This window comes from Pelophylax lessonae, assembly GCF_965119305.1.
Source record: "Pelophylax lessonae genome assembly, chromosome: 7".
NCBI classification, from domain to species: Eukaryota; Metazoa; Chordata; class Amphibia; order Anura; family Ranidae; genus Pelophylax; species Pelophylax lessonae.
The window spans coordinates 204,355,087-204,383,029 of NC_138774.1; the positions used below are offsets into that span (position 1 = coordinate 204,355,087).

At 42.8% G+C, this 27,943-nt stretch overlaps 1 protein-coding gene across 1 annotated transcript in view; it reads right to left on the reverse strand.

Annotated features, from left to right (window-relative positions):
- Window positions 1–27,943, reverse strand: part of LOC309560300 (multidrug and toxin extrusion protein 1-like) — an 85,125-nt gene that overhangs the window by 39,623 nt on the left and 17,559 nt on the right. Inside the window, exons 2-7 of the mRNA XM_082263914.1 lie at window positions 25,836–25,937; window positions 25,592–25,660; window positions 22,581–22,729; window positions 9,789–9,831; window positions 8,250–8,294; window positions 5,531–5,628 (exon numbers count right to left, since the gene is read on the reverse strand). Of these exons, the coding sequence (XP_082120040.1) occupies window positions 5,531–5,628; window positions 8,250–8,294; window positions 9,789–9,831; window positions 22,581–22,729; window positions 25,592–25,660; window positions 25,836–25,937 (506 nt within the window). The remainder of the gene's footprint in view (window positions 1–5,530; window positions 5,629–8,249; window positions 8,295–9,788; window positions 9,832–22,580; window positions 22,730–25,591; window positions 25,661–25,835; window positions 25,938–27,943) is intronic.

Below are 27,943 nucleotides of genomic sequence, written 5' to 3' on the forward strand. Positions count from 1 at the left end.
GAGTCTGGAGATCCGCCCGCTGTGTGTAAACACAGCGGGCGGATCTCCATAGTGACAGGGAGTGACAGATCGGACTGTTCAGCATAGCTGGACATCCGATCTGTCCATGAATCACATAGTCACCTCCCCCCACACACGTCAGTAAGCACCAGGCATACATTAACCCCTCCCTCTCCAATAAAATTAACCCCTTCCCTGCCAGTGTCATTTTTACAGTAACAGTGCATATATACAGCACTGATTACTGCAGTAATGTCACTGGTACCCCCAAAAGTGTCAAAAATGTCAGTCAGGGGTCCGGTCTGTCCGCCGCAATGTCGCAGTCCCGCAAAAAAAATCGCAGATCGCCGCCATTACGCGTTAAAAAAAAAACACCAAAAATGACAGAAATCTTTCCCTTTGTTAGTAAACGCAATAACTTTTGCGCAAACCAATCAAAATACGCTTATTGCGATTTTTTTTACCAAACATATGTAGCATAAAACAAATTGGCCAAAAACTTTTAAAAAAATTGGTTTTTACATCTTTTTTGGGGGGAATTTCATATAAAAAAATGTGAAAAATATTGTTATTTTTTCAAAATAAACGCTCTTTTTTTGTTTATAGCGCAAAAAGTAAAAATCGCACAGGTGATCAAATACCACCAAAAGAAAGCTCTGTTTGTGGGAAAAAAAGGACGTAAATTTCGTTTGGGTACGGCGTCGCACGACCGCGCAATTGTCAGTTGAAGTCGCACAGCGCCGAATCGCAAAAAGTGGCCTGGACGGAAGACAGCAAAATCCTCCGGTTGTAAAGTGGTTAAAAAACATTTTTATTTTCATTCTATTTCACAGTTACTGTATGTGTCACTTTGTGTTGGTCTATAAAAGGGGTGTCAAACTTGATTTCATCGCGACCCACATCAGCATTATGATTCCCCTGAAAGGGCTGGTTGCATCTGTAAGACTTGATGTCCAGAGAACCCCAATTCCCCCCTAAAATCAGATGTCAAGAGCCCCCCCACATTCACTTACATCACAGTGCACCCCCCTTACCATGTCCTGCTGCCAGGAAGAAGCTAGGGGCAGAGCAGTGAATGCCGAGAAAGCAGAGATGCAGGGTCTGGAGGAGGACCAGAGGAAGGCTGGAGTCAGCTGACTGAGCCTGCTGAATGCTGAGACCAAAGGGGACAGAGATTAGAGCATGCCACAGAGAGACGCAGGATCTCTAGGAGCACTTCTTTCCTCCTCTCTGCTACTGACTGCTGAGGCGGTTTGGGGGATTGGATATGAGAAGAGCAAGACCTGGAGGAGGAGTTCTGTCCTCCTCTCTGCTACTGACCGCTGAGATGGTTTGGGGGATTGGATATGAGAAGCGCAAGGCCTGGAGGAGGAGTTCTGTCCTCCTCTCTGCTGCCGACTGCTGAGATGGTTTGGGGGATTGGATATGAGAAGCGCAAGGCCTGGAGGAGGAGTTCTGTCCTCCTCTCTGCTGCCAACTGCAAAAACATGGTGGGGACAGAGATAAGGGGGGGGGGGCTGTAGCTGCAGGATACACTGGGTGTGAGGGCCACATGAAATGGCCTGGCGGGCCGGATTCGGCCCCAGCATTGTGTTTGACACCAGTGGTCTATAACATAAAATCCCAATAAAATACATTTAGGTTTTTGATTGTAGCATGACAAAATGTGAAAAATGTCAGGGGCTATGAATACTTTTTCAAGGCACTGTATATCAAGTGTGTGGATGGAGGAATAGGGTCAGATTTTTGTCTTTCAACCCTCTGGTTGAACAAAAAAAACTGACCCATGTATGGCCAGCTTTGGATGTAGCTAGGTTGCAGCATTCATTTGTTACTGCTTAGTAATGATTAGCATTTCTAAAGGTTTCCTATATTATAGAAACTCTTTTCTTTTGGAGTTCCGTTCCACTTTATCTTTCAGAGGGGGGAGGTCAAAGTCTACTTAAACCCAAAATCCATTTTCAGTATGTTTGGCCTAATGATTCACTGTTTTCTTTAGCAAATCAGTTTTCACTGTTGAAAAAGTTTTTCCTCTTTGAAATCCTGCCATCAACAGCAATTTCCTCTTGCAGGCTGACATTGCCAAGCCAATGCCTCCTAATTGGCAGCAGTGTTGTCAGCATGCTGTGTACACACCTTCAGCTGGCCCATTGGGCTATTTATCAGGTCTACAAGAGTCATGTGGATGCCTGATAGGCAGCTCAACAATCAACTAAAGAAATGTGCATGGAAGGCCGACAATGCTTCTGCTAATTGCAAAACAGGACAAAAAGATAAAGTATACCATAAAACTTATACTTTATTACCAAAAGTATTGAGGCACCTGCCTGTGTCTATGGGAATTTTTGACCATTCTTCCAGAACTGCATTTGTGAGGTCAGGCACTCATGTGGACGAGAAGGCCTGGCTTGCAGTCTCTGCTCTAATTCATCCCAAAGGTGTTCTATTGGGTTGAGGTCAGGACTCTGTGCAGGCCAGTCAAGTTCTTCCACCCCTTAACTCGCTCATCCATGTCTTTATGGACCTTGTTTGTGCATTCATGGTGCGCAGTCATGTTGGAACAGGAAGGGGCCATCCCCAAACCGTTCCCCCAAAGTTGGGAGCATGAAATTGTCCAAAATGTCTTGTATGCTGACACCATAGAAGTTCCCTTCACTGGAACTAAGGGGGCCAACCCCAAACCCTAAAAAAACAACCCACACCAAAATCCCCCCTCTACCAAATGATTTGGACCAGTCCACAAAGCAAGGTCCATAAAGACATGGATGAGCAAGTTTGGGGTGGAGGAACTTGCTGGCCTGCACAGGGGTCTGGGATTAATTAGAACAGAGACTATGAGCCAGGCCTTCTTGTCAACATCAGTGCCTGACCTCACAAATGCTCTTCTGGAAGAATGGTCAAACATTCCCATAGACACACTCCTAAACCTTGTGGACAGCCTTCCCAGAAGAGTTGAAGCTGTTATAGCTGCAAAGGGTGGGCCAACCTAATGTTGAACCCTACGGACTAAGACTGGGATTCCATTAAAGTACATGTGCGTGTAAAGGCAGGCGCCCCAATACTTTTAGGTAATATAGTGTATATCCTGTAATAATAATCCAACCTAATCAAATAGTGGTCATCACAAATATCTAATAGGATATTTTAATAGGAAACCTTACACATAGTTTGAACAGTAATAAAATATAATGTAATATAAAACAGTAAACATAATATAACATACTGTATAATATAATCAATTGCACAATAATGCAATACTTTTCATAAAGTACAATCTAATATAGTTCAATCTAATACAGTAAATATTATCTATATTGTAGAGTATCATATACAGTAAGAGCTCTTTCACACGGTCCGCCTCCGTAGGCGGATCCGTGTTGCTCAGCGGGGATCGATCCGCGATCCCCGCTGAGCCGGCGGATGACAGCTCCGTCTCCGCTTGCAGATCGGAGAGGGAGGTGTCTCAGCCCCCGCTGCCCTCTATGGGGGATCGGATGAGAGCGGACCGCTTGTCCGCTCTCATCAGATCCGATCCGATTACTGAACGGATGGAAAAATAGGGTTTCCATCCGTCCAGATTTCACGCACAGGATCGGATACGGATGGCAGCGGGTGGCCGCGGAGATGTCTCCGCTGACACCCGCTGCCCCATAGAGCTGCATGGAGGATCCGATCAGATCCGCCTAAAAAACTGACAGGCGGATCTGATCGGATCGCCCGTGTGAAAGAGCCCTAAGTGTGTTTGGACACACAGATTTTTCAGTGAGAAAAATCTGCCCACCCTTTCTCCAAGTACTGTATCACCAGGACCTCCATTTTGACTTTTAGACTGGCCAGTAGTACAGTGCCACACACATGTAGTGAGATCTTCCTGCAATCAGTTTGTGTTCAATCACCTAGACCTAGTCAGCAGGACTGCTGTGATCATAAAGAAAACCTGTGCTGGGAGAATAACAGGGGATTCTGAAAATACTATTTACCTGGCTGCCATTGGCATTGAGTCACTGCATTGAAACAAGCAAACAAAGTCAGAATTTCAGACCTGCATACTCCATCTGGGTCAGTGATCATTGGGTCAGCATGACAGCCAGGCAACTAGCATTTTCAGAAGAACAAGAACAAGGAAGTTCCCTCCGAATGGGATTTTGAAAGCCAGTAGTGTAGAGTACAGAAATATCAATATCAAGGAAGGTTTGTGTAAAACAAAATGATATGGTTTATTACAGAATGCAAAAAATCAAAAAACGCAAAAGAGTATTTCTACAATACAAAATGGAATTAAAAATTCAGGCGTTTCAAATACATAAGTGACCAACGTTCATGTCTACTATCCACAAAAAGGGATAGCGGAAGACCCAAAGTATTACCTCCTCATTGGATTACCCTTGCATAGATTATCCACCCTTCAATCCATAATGAATGCTGCTGCAAGACTTACCCACTTTACCAACCGTTCAGTGTCCTCCAACCCTCTCTGCCAATCCCTTCATTGGCTTCCACTCACCCAACGAATAAAATTCAAAGTGCTAACAATAGTTTACAAAGCCATCCACAACTCTGCCCCCAGCTACATCACTAACCTGATCTCAAAATATCAACCTAGCCGCTCTCTTCGGTCCTCCCAAGACCTCCTGCTCTCTAGCTCCCTTGTCACCTCTTCCCATGCTCGCCTCCAGGATTTCTCCAGAGCTTCTCCCATTCTTTGGAACTCTCTACCCCAATCTGTTCGACTGTCCCCTAATCTATCCATCTTTAGACGATCCCTGAAAACCCTTCTCTTTAAAGAAGCCTACCCAGCTACTAACTAATAACACTGTTTCACTTGCTCCATCAGCTCATCCCCCACAGCTATTGCCTTTTGTATCAATTGACCCTCCCTTTTAGATTGTAAGCTCTAACGAGCAGGGCCCTCTGATTCCTTTTGTTCCAAATTGTAGTCTAACTGTAATCTCTGCCTTCATTTTGTTAAGCGCTGCGCAAACTGTTGGCGCTATATAAATCCTGTATAATAATAATAATAATAAATAGTAGACATGAATATTGGTCATTTATGTATTTGAACCGCCTGGATCTTTAATCTATTTTGTATTGTAGAAATACTCTTTTGCTGTTTTTGATTTTTTTTTTGTATTCTGTAATAAACCATATCATTTTGTTTTCCACAAACCTTCCTTGATATTTATGTACTCTTCACTACTGCCCTTCAAAATCCCATTCAGAGGGAACTTCCTCGTTCTTGTTGTTCATATTTAGGGATGCGGGCATTCTCTTAGTTTTTCCACCCATTGGCCCAATACTTTCAAGCTTTTTAAGAAGGAGGTCAGAAACGTAAGCCTTCATCATTTCCTTTGGTTTCTCTAGAATAATGCTTCGGTCTGCTTGATTTTATTGAGTAAATTATGGACCCCTTCACTTTCTACAAAACCATGTAAAAATGAGCACTATATGCAGGACATGATTTAAAACCATACCAATAAATCAATAATAAAAACAACAATGTATTTGTAACAGTTTTAACAGAGGAACTTACATGACTCCCAGGCCAAGCACATACAAGAAAATGTAATTAATAAGTGCATTGAAGATATTTGCTATCAATCCAGTTAGCACTTGAGGGCATATTATTCCCTGTAAGTAATAAAATCTGTTAGCTTATGAACAAGATAATGTATATGTATATATGTTATATATTGGTGGCTCGGGAGCCCTTATTATTTAGTGACAGGTGCTCTTTAACTATTTTGCTGCCATGCCCTGCACTTCTCTTTTACCTTGGGTGACTGGACCATTTTTGCTATTTTTTTAAATTTTATTTCTCTTTATCATTTTTCACTTACAGCTTTCAGAGTTTCTAAACAGCCCCCTAAACCATACATTTTCTGAAAGTACAGGACAGATTTTATAAAAATATGGTGCTACTGATTTTGTACATCCTGCGATAGGTGCACAAATGCTTAATAAAAACAATGTTTTTGATAAAAATAAACTAATAAGATAAAATCATCATTATTAACACACAAACACAACAAAAACTTACAAAATTCCTACTAATTCTACTAGATGAAACTGTGTTGAGTAAAGGCAGATCTTCACTGCATCTGAGCACCACAAACCAAAAACACTATTTAATTCATGTTTACTATTCACAGCAAACTCCCCCATCCATCCATGTCTCCATGCTTTATTTTGTTGAGAAATCACGTTACAAGACAACTCCCTATCAAACACTTCACTTCAGTGGCAAGGTGAATCAGCAGCCTTGCCGCACTCAATTCAGCTAGAAGTCCTTCAGTTGTGCATAGTTCATCAAGTTTGAGTATCCCACCCATCCTTTCTCCCATCCCAAGTTAAAATAAAAATAACCAAAAACAAATCCCCTGGACTGTTTCCTGACTGAGCCAAACACTGGTACTAAGAATTCATAAGTTGTTGCTATGGGTAAACCAAGGGGGTCCGTTTCAATCAGCTCCCAAGGGAGTAGTGCTACATGCGCTTCTGGAAGAATGGTCAAACATTCCCAGAGACACAATAGACCTTGTGGAGAGCCTTCCCAGAAGAGTTGAAGCTGTTATAGCTGCAAAGGGTGGGCCAACTCAATATTGAACCCTATGGACTAAGACTGGGATGCCATTAAAGTTCATGTGCGTGTAAAGGCAGGTGTCCCAATACTTTTAGTAATATAGTGAATTTTGACATATGTGCTATACCACATTTTAACATAGAGCTCAAGGCCATTTTTCTTTTAACCACTTGCCGACCGCCGCACGACTATCTACGTCGGCGGTCAGCCCCTCACAGGCAAACTAACGTAGGGCTACGTTGCTTGCTTGTGAGGGTCTAGGGAGCGAGCGCGCGCGCGCCGCCGGAGGCACGCTCCCGCGTGGTCACGGACCCCCCCCCCGCGCGTGTGACCAGTGGACCCGATGTCCGCCGGCCACTCGGCGATCGGCGGGGGAGAGGGAGAATGTCAGGCAGCTTGTGTAAACAAGCCACCTGTCATTCTCCTCGCTGTAAAGACACTGATCACATGGATCTACTATGTAGATCCGTTGATCAGTGTCCTTACAGCTCAAGCCACAGCCAATCACAGTAGAAAGCACGCCCCTAGGGACACACACAGCCCCTCCCTCCCAAATAAAGTTAACCCCTTCACTACCAGTGTATTTTTACAGTAACAGTGCATATATATAGCACTGATTACTGTAGAAATGTCACTGGTAACCCCAAAAGTGTCAAAAATGTCAGTCAAGGGTCCGATCTGTCCGCCGCAATGTCGCAGTACCGCAAAAAAAATCGCAGATCGCCGCCATTACGCGTTAAAAAAAAAAACAACAAAAATGACAAAAATCTTTCCCTTTGTTAGTAAACGCGATAACTTTTGCGCAAACCAATCAAAATACGCTTTTTGCGATTTTTTTTACCAAACATAGGTAGCATAAAATAAATTGGCCGAAAATGTTAAAAAATTTTGATTTTTACTTTTTTTTTTGGTGGAATTTCATATAAAAAAATGTGAAAAATATTGCTATTTTTGCAAAATTTACGCTCTTTTTTTGTTTATAGCGCGTGATCAAAAAATCGCACAGGTGATCAAATACCACCAAAAGAAAGCTCTGTTTGTGGGAAAAAAAGGACGCCAAATTCGTTTAGGTACAGCGTCGCACGACCGCGCAATTGTCCGTTAAAGTCACGCAGTGCCGAATCGCAAAATACCCCCTGGTCGGAATGGGGGTAAAATCTTCCGGGGCTTAAGTGGTTAAGCAGAACTTCATGAAATGTGAAGACTCCCCCTTGCACTAGGGGGGTTAACTGCTTGTATACATCTAGAAGGCATGAAAAAGTAAATTTTATTACATGATCCTCAGCTCCTGCAGGCTCATTCGGGCTGCTAAACTAGTCCCCACAGCCTCTTCCCCCCATGCTTTAGCAGTCTAAGGTCCTGACGTCACAGCCCTGCAGTGGACAGGATGACGCAGAGGGACAGTCCACCGCTGGAGCATGGTGGTGCAGCAGATAAGTGCTTTTCCATCCCCTAGAGAAATATAATGCACTATTGAAAGATTTACCTATAAAAGCTGAAATTCCATTAGCATACTATAGCTGATTTAGAATTCTGGCTTGTGCCCATTTAATAACCTGTAGATGTCACTGTTGTACAACTTGACAATAGGCTTTGGATGTAATATTGATCAAAAAAGAAATACAATTCTGCATTTTTGTGTGTTCACATTGTCTGTTGGATTTGGTACCTGGTTCTGCAAATATTTGGCTTGTAGTTGATAAAGAAATGAAGCCTAAAAAAAAAAAAAAGGAAAAACATTAATAGATATGGGAAGTCTGATTGATTACAAAACTAACTTTCTCTTGGTTGAGCTCCTAATAAAACATATAAAAATAATAAAGTGTTTTATATCTTTCCTTACGTCCTGTTACAAAGACAGAATGAAGTGAGAGCAAACCTCTCTACATTGAGGGGAAGTCCCCTCTTAGGCTACGTTTCCACTAGTGCGACTTGTCACGCGACTTTGGTCGTATAAATTTGTCATTACAAGTCACAGCCCATTGATTTCAATGGCACCCGTTCAGATCTTTGAAAATTAGCGACTTTGAAAAGGTACCTGCACTACTTTTATGCGACTTTGATCCAGAGAGTGTAAAGTTGGATCAAAGCTGCACACAAAGTCATACATAGGTGCAGGGGCGTAGATAAGGGAGGGGTCAGGGGGGTCCAAACCCCCCCCCCCCCCAGAGCATCAGTCAATTTCACAGCAGCTAGGCTAGTGTAGCCTATCAGCTGCGGGAGCCGCACTGCCACTGGGAAGACTACCTGTCTCATCCACGAGGCTGCTAGGCAGGGCCCAGCTTACATTGAAGCCATTTTTACTATTTGCTTCACTAACAGATGTGCCTGTTGGGGGCGCTGTATATACTGTATATATTTACACACCACAATTTGTCACAGTGTGGCAGGCGTGATAATTATTGTTCTCTGGGTACTCAAGGCTGACCCCCCCCCCCCAGGAAAAAAAATTATCTACGGCCCTGCCTAGGTGCAAAGGTGAGCAGCGGAAGAGGTAGAGCATGCAGGTGAGCAGTGGAAGAGGGGTGCAGAGTATTTAAACCAAGCTGTGGAATGGAGGGGAGCAGAGACGAATGTTGGAATAGGGGAGGGATAGGTACAGAGGTGAGTGGCAGAATGGTGAGTACAGAGATAAGTGGTGGACTGGGGGTTGGGGGTACAGAGGTGAGTGGCGAAGTGTGTGTGTGCCTGTGGGGAAATAGGGGTAGCAGACGTGAGTGGAGGACTATGAGTACAAAGGTGAGTGGTGGAATGGGGGGTTCAAAGGCAAGTGGTAGAATGAGGAGGTGGAAAATGTGGAGTGCTGAGTGCAGTGTAATGAAATGGGGGGTGCACAGATGAGCAATATAATGGGGGCTATAGCGGTGAGTGGTGGAATGGGGGATACAAAGGCAAGTGGTGGAATAAGGAGGTTGAAAATGTGGAGTGGTGAGTGCATTGTAATGAAATGGGGGGTGCAAAGGTGAGTAATATAATGGGGGGTACAACGATGAGTGGTGGAATGGGGGGGTTGCAGAGGTGAGGATAGAGGATGTATACAGTGAGGGGAGAGAAAACATGAACAAAGGGAAAACTCTAATAAAATGGAATCCTAAATGAAGTATTTTTTGTGAGAATTTGGTTAAATTTAGATGCAAAGTTGATTTCTGGCAGGCTTCCACAATATAATAATCCTGGGACAATTGGAAATAGATATGGTTAGACTTACCGGAAGGGCTGGAATGAATATTAAAACATAGATCTGTGTCAATCTATAGGAGAAAAATAAATATATACTGTAAATAGTTTATTCAAAAACTGGTCATACACTAGTAGATTTTTGAATAAATAGTTAAAAAATCCTTAGTACTTTCGATAACTTGACGAATGTTGTTCAAAAGTACTTCAAAGTTTCATTAGCTTTTAACATTCAATTTTGGAATGAATAGATTTTCCCAAATGAAGGCAATATTCACTGTTAGAATTTTTTTTTTTTTTTTTTTTAAAGGAACGTAGCATAGCCTAGGTATTGGTTACACACTGATCAGCTGGTGTTGCATTGTTGGCTAGCCAGTGCCTAAATGATGGTGTGCCATGAAGAAACTACCCATGTAGTTGTAGGTAAGGTCCTTTGGGATATGTAATATAAGTATGATTTTGATATTTTACCAGGAATTATTATTTCTGAAATATTGGGCATTTTTACCCCCGTTCTGCCCAGGCCAATTTTCAGCTCTTAGCACTGTCGCACTTTGAATGACAATTGCACAGTCATGCAACACTGTACCCAAATTCAATATTAAGCATTTTGTTCATACAAATAGAGCTTTCTTTGGGTGGTATTTATTCACCACTGAGTTTTTTTTTTTTTTTTTTTGCTGAATAAATAAAAAAATACTGAAAATTTTGAAAAAATAAAATGTTATTCTTCATTTCTGTTATAAAATTTTGCAAATAAATAATTGTTCTTCATAAATGTAGGCCAAAATGTATTCTGCTACATTTCTTTGGTGAAAATAACCCAAATCAGTGTATATTATTAAATCTGTAGGAAAGTTAACAAAACCACAAACTATGGTATATATCTGAAAATTGATCAGTCCTGATGTACTATCGAACTATCTCATTTCCAAATGCCAGGACAGTAGAAATACCCCCCAAATTACCCTTTTTTGAAAAGTAGACAGTCCAAGGTATTTAGAAAGAGGCATGGCCGGTTTTTTGATGTCATAATTTTTTTTCACATTTTAAAAAAAAATAAATAAAATTACATACTGTCACCAATGCAGTACAACGTCATCAAATAACTGGTGTGGTGACGATCAGGGACACTGACTGCTGACTATAATTTTTATTTATTTTTATTACATTTTTTTACTATAATTTTTATTTATTTTTATTACATTTTTTTTCTTTTTTTACGATTTTTTTATTTTCAATACACTGTGACCAGAGTAATATCATGTTATATAATATTATTGTACGACTCTAAGGAAGTGATCAGGATTTTTTTTTAATACATTATGTTTGCTTAACCTCCTTAGTGGTATTCCCGAGTGTGGCTCGGGATTGGATTTCACTGCCATAAGCGGTAACCCCCGAGCCACACTCGGGGTACCACCAGGGAGCATCGCTGGATCCTTGTAGAGGTTACTCACCTTGTCGCCGGGATCCAGCGATGTGTCCCTGCAGCATACGGCGGCTTGATCTTCGGCCCGATGCTTGTGAGCCCCGGCTTCCGTCTCCTGCGACGTGACGCTCGCAGGGGTGTGGAACCGGCGGGAAATTCAAATAGTAAAACACACAAGCACACTGATTTCATTACAAAATAAAATAAAATAAATTGACATTAGTTTGCCCCCCAGTGCCCTATCCTGTAGTTTTACTGTATAATATATGTATATGTATTTATACTATATATATCTATATATCTTTATATGTGTATACATATATATATATATATATATATATATATATATATATATATATATGTATTTATACTGTATATATCTATATATCTGTAGATGTGTATACATATATATATATATATATATATACAGTGGGTACGGAAAGTATTCAGACCCCCTTAAATTTTTCACTCTTTGTTATATTGCAGCCATTTGCTAAAATCATTTAAGTTCATTCTTCTTCCTCATGAATGTACACATAGCACCCCATACTGACAGAAAAACACAGAATTGTTGACATTGTTGCAGATTTATTAAAAAAGAAAAACTGAAATATCACATGGTCCTAAGTATTCAGACCCTTTGCTCAGTATTTAGTAGAAGCCCCCTTTTGATCTAATACAGCCAGGAGTCTTTTTGGGAAAGATGCAACAAGTCTTTCACACCTGGATTTGGGGATCCTCTGCCATTCCTCCTTGCAGATCCTCTCCAGTTCTGTCAGGTTGGATGGTAAACGTTGGTGGACAGCCATTTTTAGGTCTCTCCAGAGATGCTCAATTGGGTTTAAGTCAGGGCTCTGGCTGGGCCATTCAAGAACAGTCACGGAGTTGTTGTGAAGCCACTCCTTCATTATTTTAGCTGTGTGCTTAGGGTCATTGTCTTGTTGGAAGGTAAACCTTCGGCCCAGTCTCCAGAGGTCCAGAGCACTCTGGAGAAGGTTTTTGTCCAGGATATTCCTGTACTTGGCCGCATTCATCTTTCCCTCGATTGCAACCAGTCGTCCTGTCCCTGCAGCTGAAAAACACCCCCACAGCATGATGCTGCCACCACCATGCTTCACTGTTGGGACTGTATTGGACAGGTGATGAGCAGTGCCTGGTTTTCTCCACACATACCGCTTAGAATTAAGGCCAAAAAGTTCTATTTTGGTCTCATCAGACCAGAGAATCTTATTTCTCACCATCTTGGAGTCCTTCAGGTGTTTTTTAGCAAACTCCATGCGGGCTTTCATGTGTCTTACACTGAGGAGAGGCTTCCGTCGGGCCACTCTGCCATAAAGCCCCGACTGGTGGAGGGCTGCAGTGATGGTTGACTTTCTACAACTTTCTCCCATCTCCTGACTGCATCTCTGGAGCTCAGCCACAGTGATCTTTGGGTTCTTCTTTACCTCTCTCACCAAGGCTCTTCTCCCCCGATAGCTCAGTTTGGCCGGACGGCCAGCTCTAGGAAGGGTTCTGGTCGTCCCAAATGTCTTCCATTTGAGGATTATGGAGGCCACTGTGCTCTTAGGAACCTTAAGTGCAGCAGAAATCTTTTTGTAACCTTGGCCAGATCTGTGCCTTGCCACAATTCTGTCTCTGAGCTCTTCAGGCAGTTTCTTTGACCTCATGATTCTCATTTGCTCTGACATGCATTGTGATCTGGAAGGTCTTATATAGACAGGTGTGTGGCTTTCCTAATCAAGTCCAATCAGTATAATCAAACACAGCTGGACTCAAATGAAGGTGTAGAACCATCTCAAGGATGATCAGAAGAAATGGAAAGCACCTGAGTTAAATATATGAGTGTCACAGCAAAGGGTCTGAATACTTAGGACAATGTGATATTTCAGTTTTTCTTTTTTAATAAATCTGCAACAATGTCAACAATTCTGTGTTTTTCTGTCAGTATGGGGTGCTATGTGTACATTCATGAGGAAGAAGAATGAACTTAAATGATTTTAGCAAATGGCTGCAATATAACAAAGAGTGAAAAATTTAAGGGGGTCTGAATACTTTCCGTACCCACTGTATATATATATATATATATATATATATATATATATATATATACTTTAACTTATTTATAGTTATTTATTATATTATAATTTTTGATTTTGTGTTTTAAACTTTATCATACCCAAGATGTTATAAAGAAGAACACACAGTAAAAAAAAAAAATCATATGTAAATAGTTGGTTTGGGCTGTTCGTCCTTAAGAATTACTAGCAAAATAATTGTACCGCTTTCAGCACCTAAAATCTGAAACAATCATACCGCCAGCAGGTTAAAGCAGTAAATTATATTGCTATAAGCAAGCATTTTATTGAATAAAACTGAATCATTCAATTTGTTTTGTAGTGATTAGCTGTGATTGGTCAAAGCCAATCACATGGTACAGATGGGCTCTGATTGGCCCCGTCTGTACCAAGTGATCAAACAAACCAATCACAGCTAGGAACATAATTGTACACAATGGATGGCATGAAAGGAAAGCCATCCATTGTGTACAACTGCTGTGGTTTATTACGGCGATCACGTGGTATATCAGCAGCAAGATCGCACGTCTAGTCCAGATAGGAAAGCACTTGGAAAAGCCGTTATAGGAAAGCCGTTATTTGACTATAGGCTGGTTGGGAAGTGGTTAAGTATCCATTTTGTTTCTTGGTATAAATGTTTAGACAGATGAGAAGGTCAAACTATTGTTCTGAAAAGCGTCTCTAACCATTGAAAATATGAATTCGCCTGGAAACCAAGGCCAGGCTTCTAGCAATGTTTAATCTAATGTTTTCTGTAACATAAAAGGAACATTTGCTAATACAATAAGTCCCCTACTTGTAACAATGTTCCATTCCAGGAGCGCGTTCGTAAGTCTGCTTTGTTCGTAAATTCAACAAAAGTGAGCTTCATAATGCTTTCTACACAAATATTGCATAAAAAAACAAACACAAACAAATTGTGTAAAGAAAATGTTTTTAATCTTATAGTACAGTACCTTGAAATGTATAGTAGTATAGTACAACAGCTGGCATACAGGGGCTGGCATGGAGTGAACAGGTAAGAAGAGTTAATGGCTGTAGGAGGGAGGGGAGGTGGGAGATGGTGGAACTGAAGAATATTCAACAATAGGAGATGGAGGGCAAGCTGGAGTTTTACTCAAGCCTGATGTTGATGGCACAGGTTCTGGTTCATTGCTGGATTCAATTCTATCTACCCTCTTGAAAAAACATCCAGGGATGTTTGGGTAGTAGCTTTTTTTCACATCATGGATGAAATGAAACAGTAACACTGGATAGCATTCTGAATGGCTGCTGCAACCTTTGTGTACTGTTCTACGTTTGGGTCCTGTAAAAAAAACAAAAAACAGTTCCTCCTTAACCGCTTGCCGACCGCCGCAAGTACATATACTGCGACGGTCAGCCCCGTGCAGGCAAAGTGATGTATCGGTACGTCACTCGCCTGTGAGCCAATAGGGGGCGAGAGCGCGCCGCCGGAGGCGCGCTCCCACCCCCGCTCGTTCACGGACACCTCCGCGCGAACGACCGGCGGACCCGATGTGCGCCGGTCACTCGCGATCGGTTACAGAGGGAGAAAGGCAGGCGGCTAATGTAAACAAAGCCGCCTGTCATTTTCCCTTGTGTAACAGCAGAGATCATACGGTCCTGCTATGTAGGACCGTTGATCTCTGCTGTTACATGAAAAGCCACATCCAATCACAGTTAGAATTACGCCCCTAGGGACACACTTAACCCCTCCTTCTCCAATAAAGTTAACCCCTTCCCTGCCAGTGTCATTTTTACAGTAACAGTGCATATTTATAGCACTGATTACTGTAGTAATGTCACTGGTACCCCCAAAAGTGTCAATCAAGGGTCCGATCTGTCCGCCGCAATGTCGCAGTCCCGCAAAAAAAAAAATCGCAGATCGCCGCCATTACTCGTTTAAAAAAAAAACAACAAAAATGACAAAAATCTTTCCCTTAGTTAGTAAACGCAATAACTTTTGCGCAAACCAATCAAAATACGCTTATTGTGATTTTTTTTTACCAAATATAGGTAGCAGAAAACAAATTGGCCAAAAATGTGAAAAAATTTTGATTTTTACATTTTTTGGGGGAGAATTTCATATAAAAAAATTTGAAAAATATTGTTATTTTTGCAAAATTGACGCTATTTTTTTGATTATAGCGCATGATCAAAAAATCGCACAGGTGATCAAATACCACCAAAAGAAAGCTCTATTTGTGGGGAAAAAAGGACGTCAAATTTGTTTAGGTACAGCATCGCACGACCACGCAATTGTCCGTTAAAGTCACACAGTGCCGAATCGCAAAATACCCCCTGGTCAGGAAGGGGTAAAATCTTCTGGGGCTTAAGTGGTTAACTAAAAATACCCCTATAATACTAATCCATCGCCCTTTACAGAACTGCTATTCTCATACTTACAAAGTGTACAGTATTGGATTTAATCAAAATCTTACTTTTAAAAACGCTGGGCGCGGCCATATTGGATGTGGACATCTGAAGCTGCAGTGTAATCTGCTGTGTCCTTTTTCCTCATTCCAGGGTGTTCTGTCAGAAAACCCTACCCCATCAGATTTCCCTACCTACGTTGTTTCCGGTGATGGTTCGTCATGCACCAGCTGTAGCCGTGTCACACGTCCTGCGCAGAATAGGTAGGGAATTTTGAGAACATCGTAAGAGGTGAGGCAACAGTCCTACTGCGCATGAGCAGGCGCATGCACACTAACGGATCGGGCATCGGCATCTCTTATAACAAACATACATCCGATCTCCATGGCCCACACTGCGCCGAGCCGACAATGGGACAATCCTATTCCCTACCCACACGCGCACTCCCATTGTCTCATTGTCGGGTCAGCGCAGTGTGGGGCATGGAGATCGAATTGTCGGGTCGGTGCAGTGTCGGCTTGGTGCAGTGTCGGGTCAGCGCAGTGTGGGCCATGGAGATCGGATGGATGTTTGCTATAAGAGATCCCGCTGCTTGACCCGTTGGTGCGCATGGGCCTGCTCATGCGCAGTAGGACTTTTCCTCACCTCTTATGATGTTATCAAAATTCCCTACCTATTCTGCGCATGCGACGCGGCTACAGCTGGTGCATGACGAATCCACAGCTGATCTCAACCGGAAATGACGTAGGTAGGGAAATCTGATGGGGTAGGGAAATCTGATAGAACACAGGGAGTGTTCTGGGAGTTCTTCCTGATTCCAGCCTCTTGGGAGTGATGACAAACAGCTCCCAGGATGCAATGCAAAGCGGAAGTGATGTCGGTGGCCGTGGCCACAGAGGGGGGAAAGGAGGAAGTACAATCAAAAATGCCCTGAAAATAAGGTAAGGGACCCCTGAAAAAATTGAAAATGCCCAATTGTTGATCAGCATAGCGAGCACTCCAGGAATCACTAAAGTTGCAAAATAGGCTGGAACTCCGCTTTAAATAAAGAAAATACCCTTGCCATTTCCTGTTTTGTGAATCTCTTTGGTCCTTTAGTTATTTCTTCCTCTTGGCTCACTTCATCCTTTCGCTGGGCCTCCAATTCCATAAGGTCTTTATCAGTAAACTCCTCATGTTGCACAGCAAAGAGTTCAATGAAGTCGTCACTAAGTTGAAGACCTCTTTGGACTCCTCACCCACCCTCTCAACTCCACAAACGTCATGAACAAACTGCAAGCAAAGGTTCTCTCAAACCCCATTCATCCCATAACTTCTCGCCAAGCAAAGTCAATGTTTTTTTATGGCCTTGTAGATGTTATAGTCCTTCCAAAATTGTCGCAAGGTCACTCATGATTCATCAGTCGCCTTTACTGCCTGGTGAAAAATGTGACATAAATAATATTTCTTGAAACTTTCAATTACTCACTGGTCCATAGGTTGGATAAGTGCAGTAGTATTTGGTGGCAGATGCACTACTTTGACGTTGGGATGAAAGTCATCTATGAATGGGGGGTGGCCCAGAGCATTTTTAGGCAGCAAAAGAATGTTGAATGGGACATCTTCCTCCAAGCAATATTTCTCTATCTCTGAGATAAATTGGTGAAAAAAAAACTGTCCTGAGAAATGACCTGCGCAACCCGGGCTTTGGAGTTACTCTTCCACACAACAGGAAGAGAGCCCTTAGCTATGTTTTAAGGGCTCTTGGGTTCTCTGAATGGCAAACGAAGAAAGGCTTCAGCTTCGGATCGCTGGAAGCATTGCCACCAACAACAGAGTTAACCTGTTCTTTGCGTCTTTATAGCCTGGCATCAACTTTTCCTTCTTACTGATGTAACTGGCATCCTTTTCCAGTACAGTCCTGTCTTATCTAAATAGAAAACCAGCTCGGACTAATAAGCACCTTCATCAATAATTTCTCGAAGCATTGCAGGAAATTCCCGGGCAGCTACAGTATCTGCATTCGCTGCCTCACCACTTACTTTTACATTGTGAAGGTTGGCTCTAGCCTTGAACCTTTGAAACCAGCCATGGCTGGCGTTAAAAGATGCACCCTCTGATTCTTTACCGCATTTTTTTCTTCAAGTCTTCATACAGGCTTTTGGGTTTTTCTTGAATCAGCATTCAGCTAGCGGAACTAGATGCTGAAGTTGTACCCTGCATTCACACTCACTTATTCACACTTTTTTATATTATTGTGGACTTCATGGGCGCAATAGACTTCATATGTTCCATGGACACCCAGCATATTGCACAATGTCAGCAAAGGCGTCCAGTGCATCCTGTCACCAATATTCCAACAGTACAAACAAATGGCCACTGCGCCACCTATAACTGGCCTTCGCAGTAAGGTGCACATGGATGGGCGATGCATGTCAAACAAAACCACAGAAAATTCCCAGCTCAGCTTACGCAACCAACCAAATTTTCCTGTCTAATAGTTTGTGTTTAAAACAGGGGTTTAGTTTTCACACATCTGCAAATGCATGCGTAAGCTGCAGAGCCACTTCACGGCACCCCAGTATTATCTGCAGTCCTAATTTGTTCCTTACTGGGAAGGCCAGTTATCGGTAAGGGCAGTGGATGTTTGTTTGTACTGTTGGAATACTGGTGAGTTAACGCATTGGACGCCTTTGCTGTCATTGTGTTATATGCTGGATGTCCAGTGTGCCCCTGTGCCTTTAAGGTGGGGTGGGCTCACACCAGGCTTACCTGCCTTCCATCCTGCCATCTATCCATTAGAATGCATGTCCTTTTACTATGGAGGCTCTCAAAAAATGTATAGAGTTAGGACTGCAGAAAATACTGGGGTGCTGTGACGTGGCTCTGCAGCTTACGCTTGTATTGGCAAATGTTTGTGTGCAAACTAAACCCCTGTTTTTAAGGCAAACTGTTAGACAGAATAATTTGGTTAGTTGCAGGCTGGTTGGTAAGTTTAGCTAGGACATTTTCTATGGTTTTGTTTGAATTACTGTATATGCCAGTATCGTTTACAGTACATAAACATATCTAATCCTATCCAATTGTCCTGTTGTTTTCAAGTGGACTTCTGCTTGATGAAACAAAAGTCATTTGTACGAAATACACTAATCAAGACTGAATGTTTGTTTAACAGACAAATACTAAATACTTTCCTGTCCTTATCTGTTTTTAACTAATAGGTGATCTATTGCTAAAGAATTTTCTTAAAAACCAGAAATATTCTATTTATTGATGTTTGATGTCAGTGTGAAATATTTCTCTGCCATTTCATTCAAGGGCTTCTTTTCCTAAGAAAAACAGGACTTTAAAAAACATATATGAAGATTGTGGCCCCAGGATAATGTGGCCCATTTACTCAGGTACACAGTCAGTCCCTCATTGGGACCCAAATCCATCTGTTCCTTTTTTTTTTAAAACAGTTTTTTATTGCCATAAGCACGTATTGTACAGCAAACAATATACAGTTTTCATATTCCTACACACACAATAGACCAGGGTCGGGAACCTTTTTGGCTGAGAGAGCCATGAACACCACATATTTTCAAATGTAATTCCGTGAGAGCCATACACTATATTTCAGGGGTTGGGAATCTATATTTAATATTCATATTCATGGGCCGCAGCTATACAGTGAGTAGATGGAGCCGTGTGAAAGTGCCTGGAGTCCGGTCGGGAAGAGAGCAGAGCATGCAGGTATGCAATGAGCGCCTGCAGGCCTGCGAGTGATGGAGGTGAGTATAGGCCCTGAGAAAATGGAGGCCGGCCGCAGAAGGCCTCAGAAGTGGATGTGAGAGGCAGCTCCCGCGGGTCCCCGGGTGTCAGAGTGGAAGGAGATCGTGTCTGTCGGGGCACAGGGAGCGGATGGCAGGTCTCCTTACCGGGCGGTGATTGCCAAGGTCCTCAGATGCACAGCACACGAGCTGGCGGCGGTACCGCGAGTAGGCCGCGGGGTCCGCAGCGCGGCGATTCGGTCACCCAGAGACGAACTGAGGGTAGCAATGGGTAGCCCACAAAGTGTACCGTCGATGGGTGCAGAAATCTCCTTGGCACCGGGCACAGCTACGCGGATGGCACTGGATTAAGTGGTAGACGCGGCGGAGCTCTGGGACTACACGTCCAGCGCGGCTCACGTCCGGACACGCCCCCCCTCTATTAAAGATTTGTCTGCGAGCCAGATGCTGCCATCAAAAGAGCCACGTCTGACTCGCGAGCCATAAGTTCCCTACCCCTGCAATAGACATTGCCTATCAGGGTTACAATTCAATACCAACATCCAAACCATATATTGCATCTACTGTGCCTAATCCAAATTCCAAATGGAAGAAATTTACAGGGAGCATCAACCAGTATAGAATAGTAAGGCTGACATAATGGCATATAGCTAACTTTATTATTATTAACTAATATATATATATATTATATTACATTATATTATATCTTGATATGTATATCAGATAAACCATACCAAACAATTTCAACAACCAAATCCCTCAGAAAAAAACAAAAAAAAAAAAGGCAAAAACATACCAGAGTGAACATTAACCTATCCCAATTCATTAACCAAAGACAGTGCCCCTGTATTACCCTAGGCCATCATAGATATCAATGTTATGCAGTATCCCACCTGCACAAAGTTCTTACAAGGAACAAGACTTTTTATTTCCCTATGGGCTTTCTGCCACTGTTTCGAATGAATTCACCCGCCTGGACCATATTTTTTTGGGCACCCCCTATCCTCATATGTCATCTAATATAACGGGCTATCTAAATTAACCTATTTCTTTGGTGCTGCCAAGCCAAGAGTGTCAGTATATACCCAAATCAGTGCTATCAATTTTCTTACAAAAAAGGACAAAAGTTTTAAAAAGAATTTAGTAGCATTATCCATAATATCGTCCTCCCCTAAAAGGCATACCAGAGAACTACACACATTAGGCAGATTGAATGTGTCAGCTATAAACTCCGTAACTTTGGACCAAAGAGGTCTAACTTTGGGGCATTCACATACCATATGTACAAATAATCCTGTAGACGTCTGACACTTGTGACATTTTGCGGAATCACGTTTCTCCTTTTTAACGGCTTAAATATTGGGCACTTTTGCCCTCTTCCTGCCAAGGCCAATTTTCAGCTTTCAGCGCTGTCACACTTTGAATGACAACTGCGCAGTAATGCAATGGCTGTACCCAAATGACATTTGGACCTTTTTTTTTTTTTTATAAATAAAGAGCTTTCTTTTGGTGGTATTTAATCAATGCTGCATTTTTTTACTTTTTGCTAAAAAAAAAACAAAAAAGCCTGAAAATTTAAAAAAAATAAAGAAAGTTTTTCAGATTTTGTCAGGAAATTTTGCAAATAAGTAATTTTTCTCCTTTACTGATGTGCGCTAATGAGGCCAATGTGCTAACTGGGTGAGTCTAGGATGGAAAGGGACCTGGGGGTACTGGTAGACAACAGGCTTGGAAGTGGCATGCAATGCCAAGCCGCTGCAAGCAAAGCCAACAGAATACTGGGTTGTATAAAAAAGGGGATTCACTCCAGAAATAAAGAGATTATTCTTCCACTCTACAAGACTCTGGTCCGGCCACATCTGGAGTATGCTGTCCAGTTCTGGGCACCGGTCCTCAGGAAGGATGTGCTGGAACTGGAGAAAGTCCAGAGAAGGGCAACAAAAATAATTAGGGGAATGGAGGACATCGGCTATGAGGAAAGACTACAAGCACTGAACCTATTCTCTCTGGAGAAGAGACGCTTGAGGGGGGATATGATATCAATGTACAAATACTGTACTGGCGACCCTAGCATAAGGAACAAACTATTTAGAGTAAGGGAATACAATAAGACACGTGGCCACTCACTAAAACTAGAGGAAAGGCGGTTTAACCTTAAAGTGCGTAAGGGGTTCTTCACTGTAAGAGCGGTAAGGATGTGGAATTCTCTTCCGCAAGCAGTCGTATCAGCGGGGAGCATTGATAGTTTCAAAAAACTACTGGATGGACACCTTAAAGACCACAACATACAGGGGTATACAATGTACGGTTAAAAGCAAACACACACACATAGGTTGAACTGGATGGACTTGTGTCTTTTTTCAGCCTCACTAACTATGTAACTATGTAACTATGTAACTATGCATTGATGAGGCGGCACTTATGGGCACTGATGAGACGGCACTCAAGGGTACCTATGTGGTGGCACTAATGAGAAGGTACTAATATGCAGCAGTAATGGGCACTGAAATGTGGCACTGATGGTGACTGATAGGTGGCATGGATAGGCAGCACTGATGGGCACTGATGAGCAGGCACTGATGGGCACTGAAAGGCAACACTGACTGGCATCACTGCTGGGCGCGAATTGGCATCACTGATAAGCACAGATTGGCATCACTGCTGGGCACTGTTGGGGCTGCACTGTTTATCAGGGCACTGATGATCAGTGCCCTTATTTCCTTTACAGCTCTCCCCTACGAGGAGATGCCGCTGATCGGCTTTTCACTCCTCGGTCAGTGTGAGGCGAGGAGAGCCAATAACCGGCACTTCCGTGTTTACATGTGATAAGCTGTGATTGGACACAGCCGATCACATTGGGTAAAGAGCCGCATCATCGGCTCTTTACCAAGAGTGCCATGGGCGTATGGGAGCGGTAAGACTGGGGTGAAGTCCCAGAATGAGAGGGGATCCCGCACGCCGTCATTTTACTATAGGCGGGCAGGAGGTGGTTAAATAAGTGTTGATCTGTTCTACTATTAATAATGTTTCTCCTTTCAATCTAATACATAGACCTCTGTTAACAAATGTACTACATACCCAAAACTTTTTTTTTGCTTTAAAGAATTATTTAGGGAATAAAAACATTGGTTCTCCAATTTCTAAGCTGCTTGTAAGGGTTCAGATTCATTACCCTTTAATAAAGAACTGACCTGGATACTTCTGGGTTTTGCCGGCAGAGAAGCAAGATGGGTTCTGTATTCAAGAATAGGGCCCAGCATGGGAAGCAGAAGAGTAGCAGGATAAGAATACCCCTTTGCAGGATTATCCCGACCAATTTTAGGTTGCGCCCCCCATAGATCTGAAATAAAAGTGACTGATCGGTAAGGATTCACAATTTTCATTTTACAAGTATGCTGGATTAACTGCGCTACAAGAGAAAAGGTGACAAGTGCTCCGCCCTGGTGAGTTCTTTGGCCTTGTACAGGTGCATCTCAAAAAATTAGAATATCATCAAAAGGTTTATTTTTTTCAGTAATTCAATTTAAAACGTGAAACTTGTAATATTTTATGTAGATGCATTGCATGCATGTTGATATATTTCAAGCATTTCTTTCCTTTAATTTTGATGATTATAGCTTACAGCTAATGAAAATCCAAAATTCAGTATCTCAGAAAATTACAATATTACATAAGATCAAGAAAAAAAAAAAGGATTTTTAATACGGAAATGTTGGCTAATTGAAAAATGTGTCCATGTACAGTAGAGAACTCACTATACCAATATTTGGTTGGGGCTTCTTTTACATGAATTACTGTATCAATGTGGAGTGGCATGGGGGCGATCAGCCTGTGGCACTGTTGAGGTTTTATGGAACCCCAGGTTGCTTTGATGGTGGCCTTCAGCTCATCTGTATTGTGGGGTCTGTTGTCTCTCATCTTCCTCTTGACAATACCCCACAGATTCTCTATGGGTTTTAGGTCAGGTGAGTTTGCTGGCCAATCAAGAATAGTGATACCATGATCATTAAACCAGGTATTGGTACTTTTGGCAGTGTGGGCAGGTGCCAGGTCCTGCTGGAAAATGAAATCAGCATCTCCATTAAGCTGGTCAGGAGACGGAAGCATGAAGTGCCCTAGAATTTCCTTGTAGAAGGCTGCGTTGACTTTGGACTTTTGAAACACAGTGGACCAACACCAGCAGATGACATGGCTCCCCAAATCATCACGGACTGTGGAAAATTTTGCATTTCATTTGGAAATCAAGGTCCCAAAGTCTGGAGGAAGAGTAAAGAGGCATAGAATCCATGTTGCATGAGGTCCAGTGTGAAGTTTCCACAGTCAGTGATGATTTGGGGAGCCATGTCATCTGTTGGTGTTGGTCCCACTGTGTTTTATCCAAAGTCCAAAGTCAGCGCAGCCCTCTACCAGGAAATTCTAGAGCACTTCATGCTTCCCTCTGCTGACCAGCTTTAGGGCTCTTTCACACGGTCCGCCTCCGTAGGCGGATCCGTGCTGCTCAGCGGGGATCGATCCGCCGATCCCCGCTGAGCCGGCGGATGACAGGTCCGTCTCCGCTTGCAGTGCGGAGAGGGAGGTGTCACAGCTCCCGCTGCTCTCTATGGGGGATCGGATGAGAGCGGACCGCCTGTCCGCTCTCATCCGATCCGATCCCTGAACGGATGGAAAAATAGGGTTTCCATCCGTCCAGATTTCACGGACAGGATCGGATACGGATGGCAGCGGGTGGCAGCGGAGATGTCTCCGCTGGCATCCGCTGCCCCATAGAGCTGCATGGAGGATCCGATCAGATCCGCCTAAAAATCTGACAGGCGGATCTGATCGGATCGCCCGTGTGAAAGAGCCCTTATGGAGATGCTGATTTCATTTTCCAGCAGGACTTGGCACCAGCCCACACTGCCAAAAGTACAAATACTTGGTTTAATGATCATGTTATCACTGTGCTTGATTGACCAGCAAACTTGCCTAACCTAAACCCTATAGAGAATCTTTGGGGTATTGCCAAGAGGAAGATGAGAGATGCCAGGCCCAACAATGCAGACGAGCTGAAGGCTGCTACCTGGACTTCCAAAACACCTCAGCAGTTCCATAGGCTGATTGCCTCAATGCCACGCCGCATTGATGCAGTACCTCATGCGATAGAAGCGCCCAAGTATTGAGTGCATACTATAGTGTACATGGACGTATTTTTGAAGTATTAAAATTGTCGCCTAAGACTTTGCCATACATGGATCAAAATTTGTCCGGTTCCAATTTTAATCTTTGTGTAGCACCTCACTGTTTACCAGAATTGGCTTTTGTCAAACGGTCCTGCTGGAAAACCAGCATTCAATCGTCGCATGCATCCATTGGGCTGATCAGTGTATTCTGATGGTGGGGAAGTCCTGCTGTCAGGATACAAAGACACAGTGGGGAGGATTTACCAATCCACCTAGAATGTGTAGATGGGGAAATCCAGGGCTTTTTTTCTCCGAGAATAGGTGCAGGTACTCCTCTCTTCTAAGTCACCCCTTGTCTCCACCCACCTACCCACCTGCGAGCACTGTCCTTTGGTTCCACCCTCTACCACCCACCAGTACCCCCCCCCCCCTTTTAGAGAATACAGAACCAAGTATCATGATCTGGTTCTAGGTAATTTGTATGGAAATTGTTAATGATAACTATAAAAGCAGTAAAATAGATCCCCTGGTATCAGCAATAATAGACCCCCCCAACAATAGATCCCCCTCAGAAACAATAAATCTTCCCCTGCAACAACCCCCCCCCCCCCCAATAAATCCTCCCCTGCAACTATAGACCCTCCCGAACAACAATAGCCCTTCAGCAACAATAGTTACCCCAAGCAACAATAAATCCTCCACTGCAACAATAGCCCCACTCACAACAAAATTCCCTCCAGCAACAATAGATTCACCCCAGCAACAATAGATCCCCCAGCAGTCAGCATCAATAGGCCCTTCAGCTCACCCCACTGACCCCAGCACCAATTTGCCATTGCATACATTCAGACTGGAGGTACCGGAACTGCGTTCCCCCGCGTTCCCGCTGAAAAAAAGCCCTGGGGAAATCAGTCCACTTTTTCTCATTCAGCCAGCTAGGCAATTTATAACAAGCTTTAGTCTTCAGAAGGCTACTACAATTGTATAGGGTCAGGGACTATAAGTACCCCCAGTGACTGCAAGCACTCCACCGTGTATCTTACCTGTGATATCAATGTGTCACATGCTCCAGCAAGTCCTGCCCCCACTGCCACACCAGTAATATTTACCACCTGTAGAGAATTAAAAATATAATGTGTAGCAGTATGGTCAAATAGAATAAGAGTCCCTTTTTTTATACCTTATAGCGTACATGGACCTTACATGGGCATGTTTGCAATTATTTGCCCATACATCCTTTTTATTTAATATATGATGCAGATTCATTCTACTTTTATTGGAACATACCGCGATGGCCAGTGACACGGCGTCTAGCTCCACCTTCCCAAGGTGTCCGCAGAATATGGAGCTCACAATGCTTATCATGAAGATCATGAGCTGAGACACGAACTGCAGATAAATAAAATCACAAATTATTCATAGAGGCACCATGTATAAAACCATAAAATGTCCATATAGTAAACAGCATGGTGGAAAGTTGTTCAGTTTAAGGTCAGCAGAAAAGAGAAGGGGGAATTCTTTGTAGAGTAAAAGAGGTAAAACCCCGGCATACAGAAAGGGTTCTTTAGGACCCTTTCATACCTTTCAGGTCCATTGTGCTGCAATGCCACAGATGTGATAACATGCAGCATTTTATGCATTATTGCGCATTGCGTTAAGGAAGTACAGTACATTAATTTGAAATGGGCCACCAATTGCCCTTTTGTAATACATCAAACCACAAGCCATGACTTGCAAAGTGTTCTTAATACCCCTGTGGGGTCTGCAGGTAAAAGAAGTGCACTGTGCATAAAGTTCATCACATTAATTGATATGACTTCTACAGTTCATCATAAAAAAATTGTGCACTATGCATAAAGTTCATCACACTAATGCATATAAATTCTCTAGTTCATCACATTGGTGCTCATCCTGGTGTTTAAAAGTGCTGATAAGATGGATAGTATCTTCCTTCACCACACTACATGTGCTTCCCTCTAAGGCAATGGGCATTGGCCAGATATTAATGATAAAATGTTATCAAATGGTGGCCCATTTCAAATTAATGTACTGTACTTCCTTAACGCAATGCGCAATAATGCATAAAATGCCTAAAAAAATGAAACAAAAAACTGCGCTTGGGTCTATTAAATAAAAAACAGCTGCTGCACATATGCTGGATAAAACATAAAAACAGTATAAAATTGAAAAGCAGCGCTATATAAAAAGTCCAGGTATAGGTAGGGTCCAGCTGATTGGTCTCCTTGAAGTGCCACCACCACCAGAGAGATAGAGCAACCCCAATCACACTGCCGCTTACCGCCCACTAATAAAAGAAGGCTCAAAGGTTCCACCAAACTGCTCCTCCAGAAATCCTCAGCAATTCCAGGATCAAGCCAATTAGGTGCGACTCCATACAGATGGTACAAGGCAGACTGATCACTCATATATACCAGAAAAAAGCAAAAAAGAAAACCATAGTGCAACACTCTACAAAATTAAATGGTGGTTCATTAGGTGTTGCACTATGATTTTCTTTTTTGCTTTTTTCTGGTATATATGAGTGATCAGTCTGCCTTGTACCATCTGTATGGAGTCGCACCTAATTGGCTTGATCCTGGAATTGCTGAGGATTTCTGGAGGAGCAGTTTGGTGGAACCTTTGAGCCTTCTTTTATTAGTGGGACGGTAAGCGGCAGTGTGATTGGGGTTGCTCTATCTCTCTGGTGGTGGTGGCACTTCAAGGAGACCAATCAGCTGGACCCTACCTATACCTGGACTTTTTATATAGCGCTGCTTTTCAATTTTATAATGCATAAAATGCGCCATGTTAACACATCTGTGGTGAAACGCGTTGCCATGCCTCAGTGTGTGACGTCACTCCCAGGGTTCCCATGCTGTCATCTAGGAATCTTGCCACTAGGATTCACAGTGTGGCTAAACACCCATGCGAATGTGGGCTTAGGCTTTTTACCTCTACTTTGTCTTTTTATTGTCATTTGAAATTACCAAATGCAATCATTTAAAGCTGAAATCCAGGAATGAGACAACCACTCCCTCCCAACACTGAAGGGTTAAATTACTTTTTAGTCTAGGGGTGTAGGGTTACGTTTTATTATCTGTTTTACTTACCTCATTTCTGGCTGTGTCCACCTCCAGCACTGTCCTCAAGCTCTGTTCTGTGGTGGGGTCCCTCATCCGCATTATGCACAGTGCAAGGCTATTAACCCTGCACTGTGTGAATCCTTGAGAGAGGATGTTGCAGGGGACTGGTCGCCTGTATTGAGAGACTCTGCCGGACCCAGGAATAAGCTAAGCAATATCATTTTGATCCCTGCACCCCTAGACTAACATGCATTTAACCCTTGCAGTGTGGGGGTCTCATTTACTAGAGTTCAGCTTTATGGGATACATGAC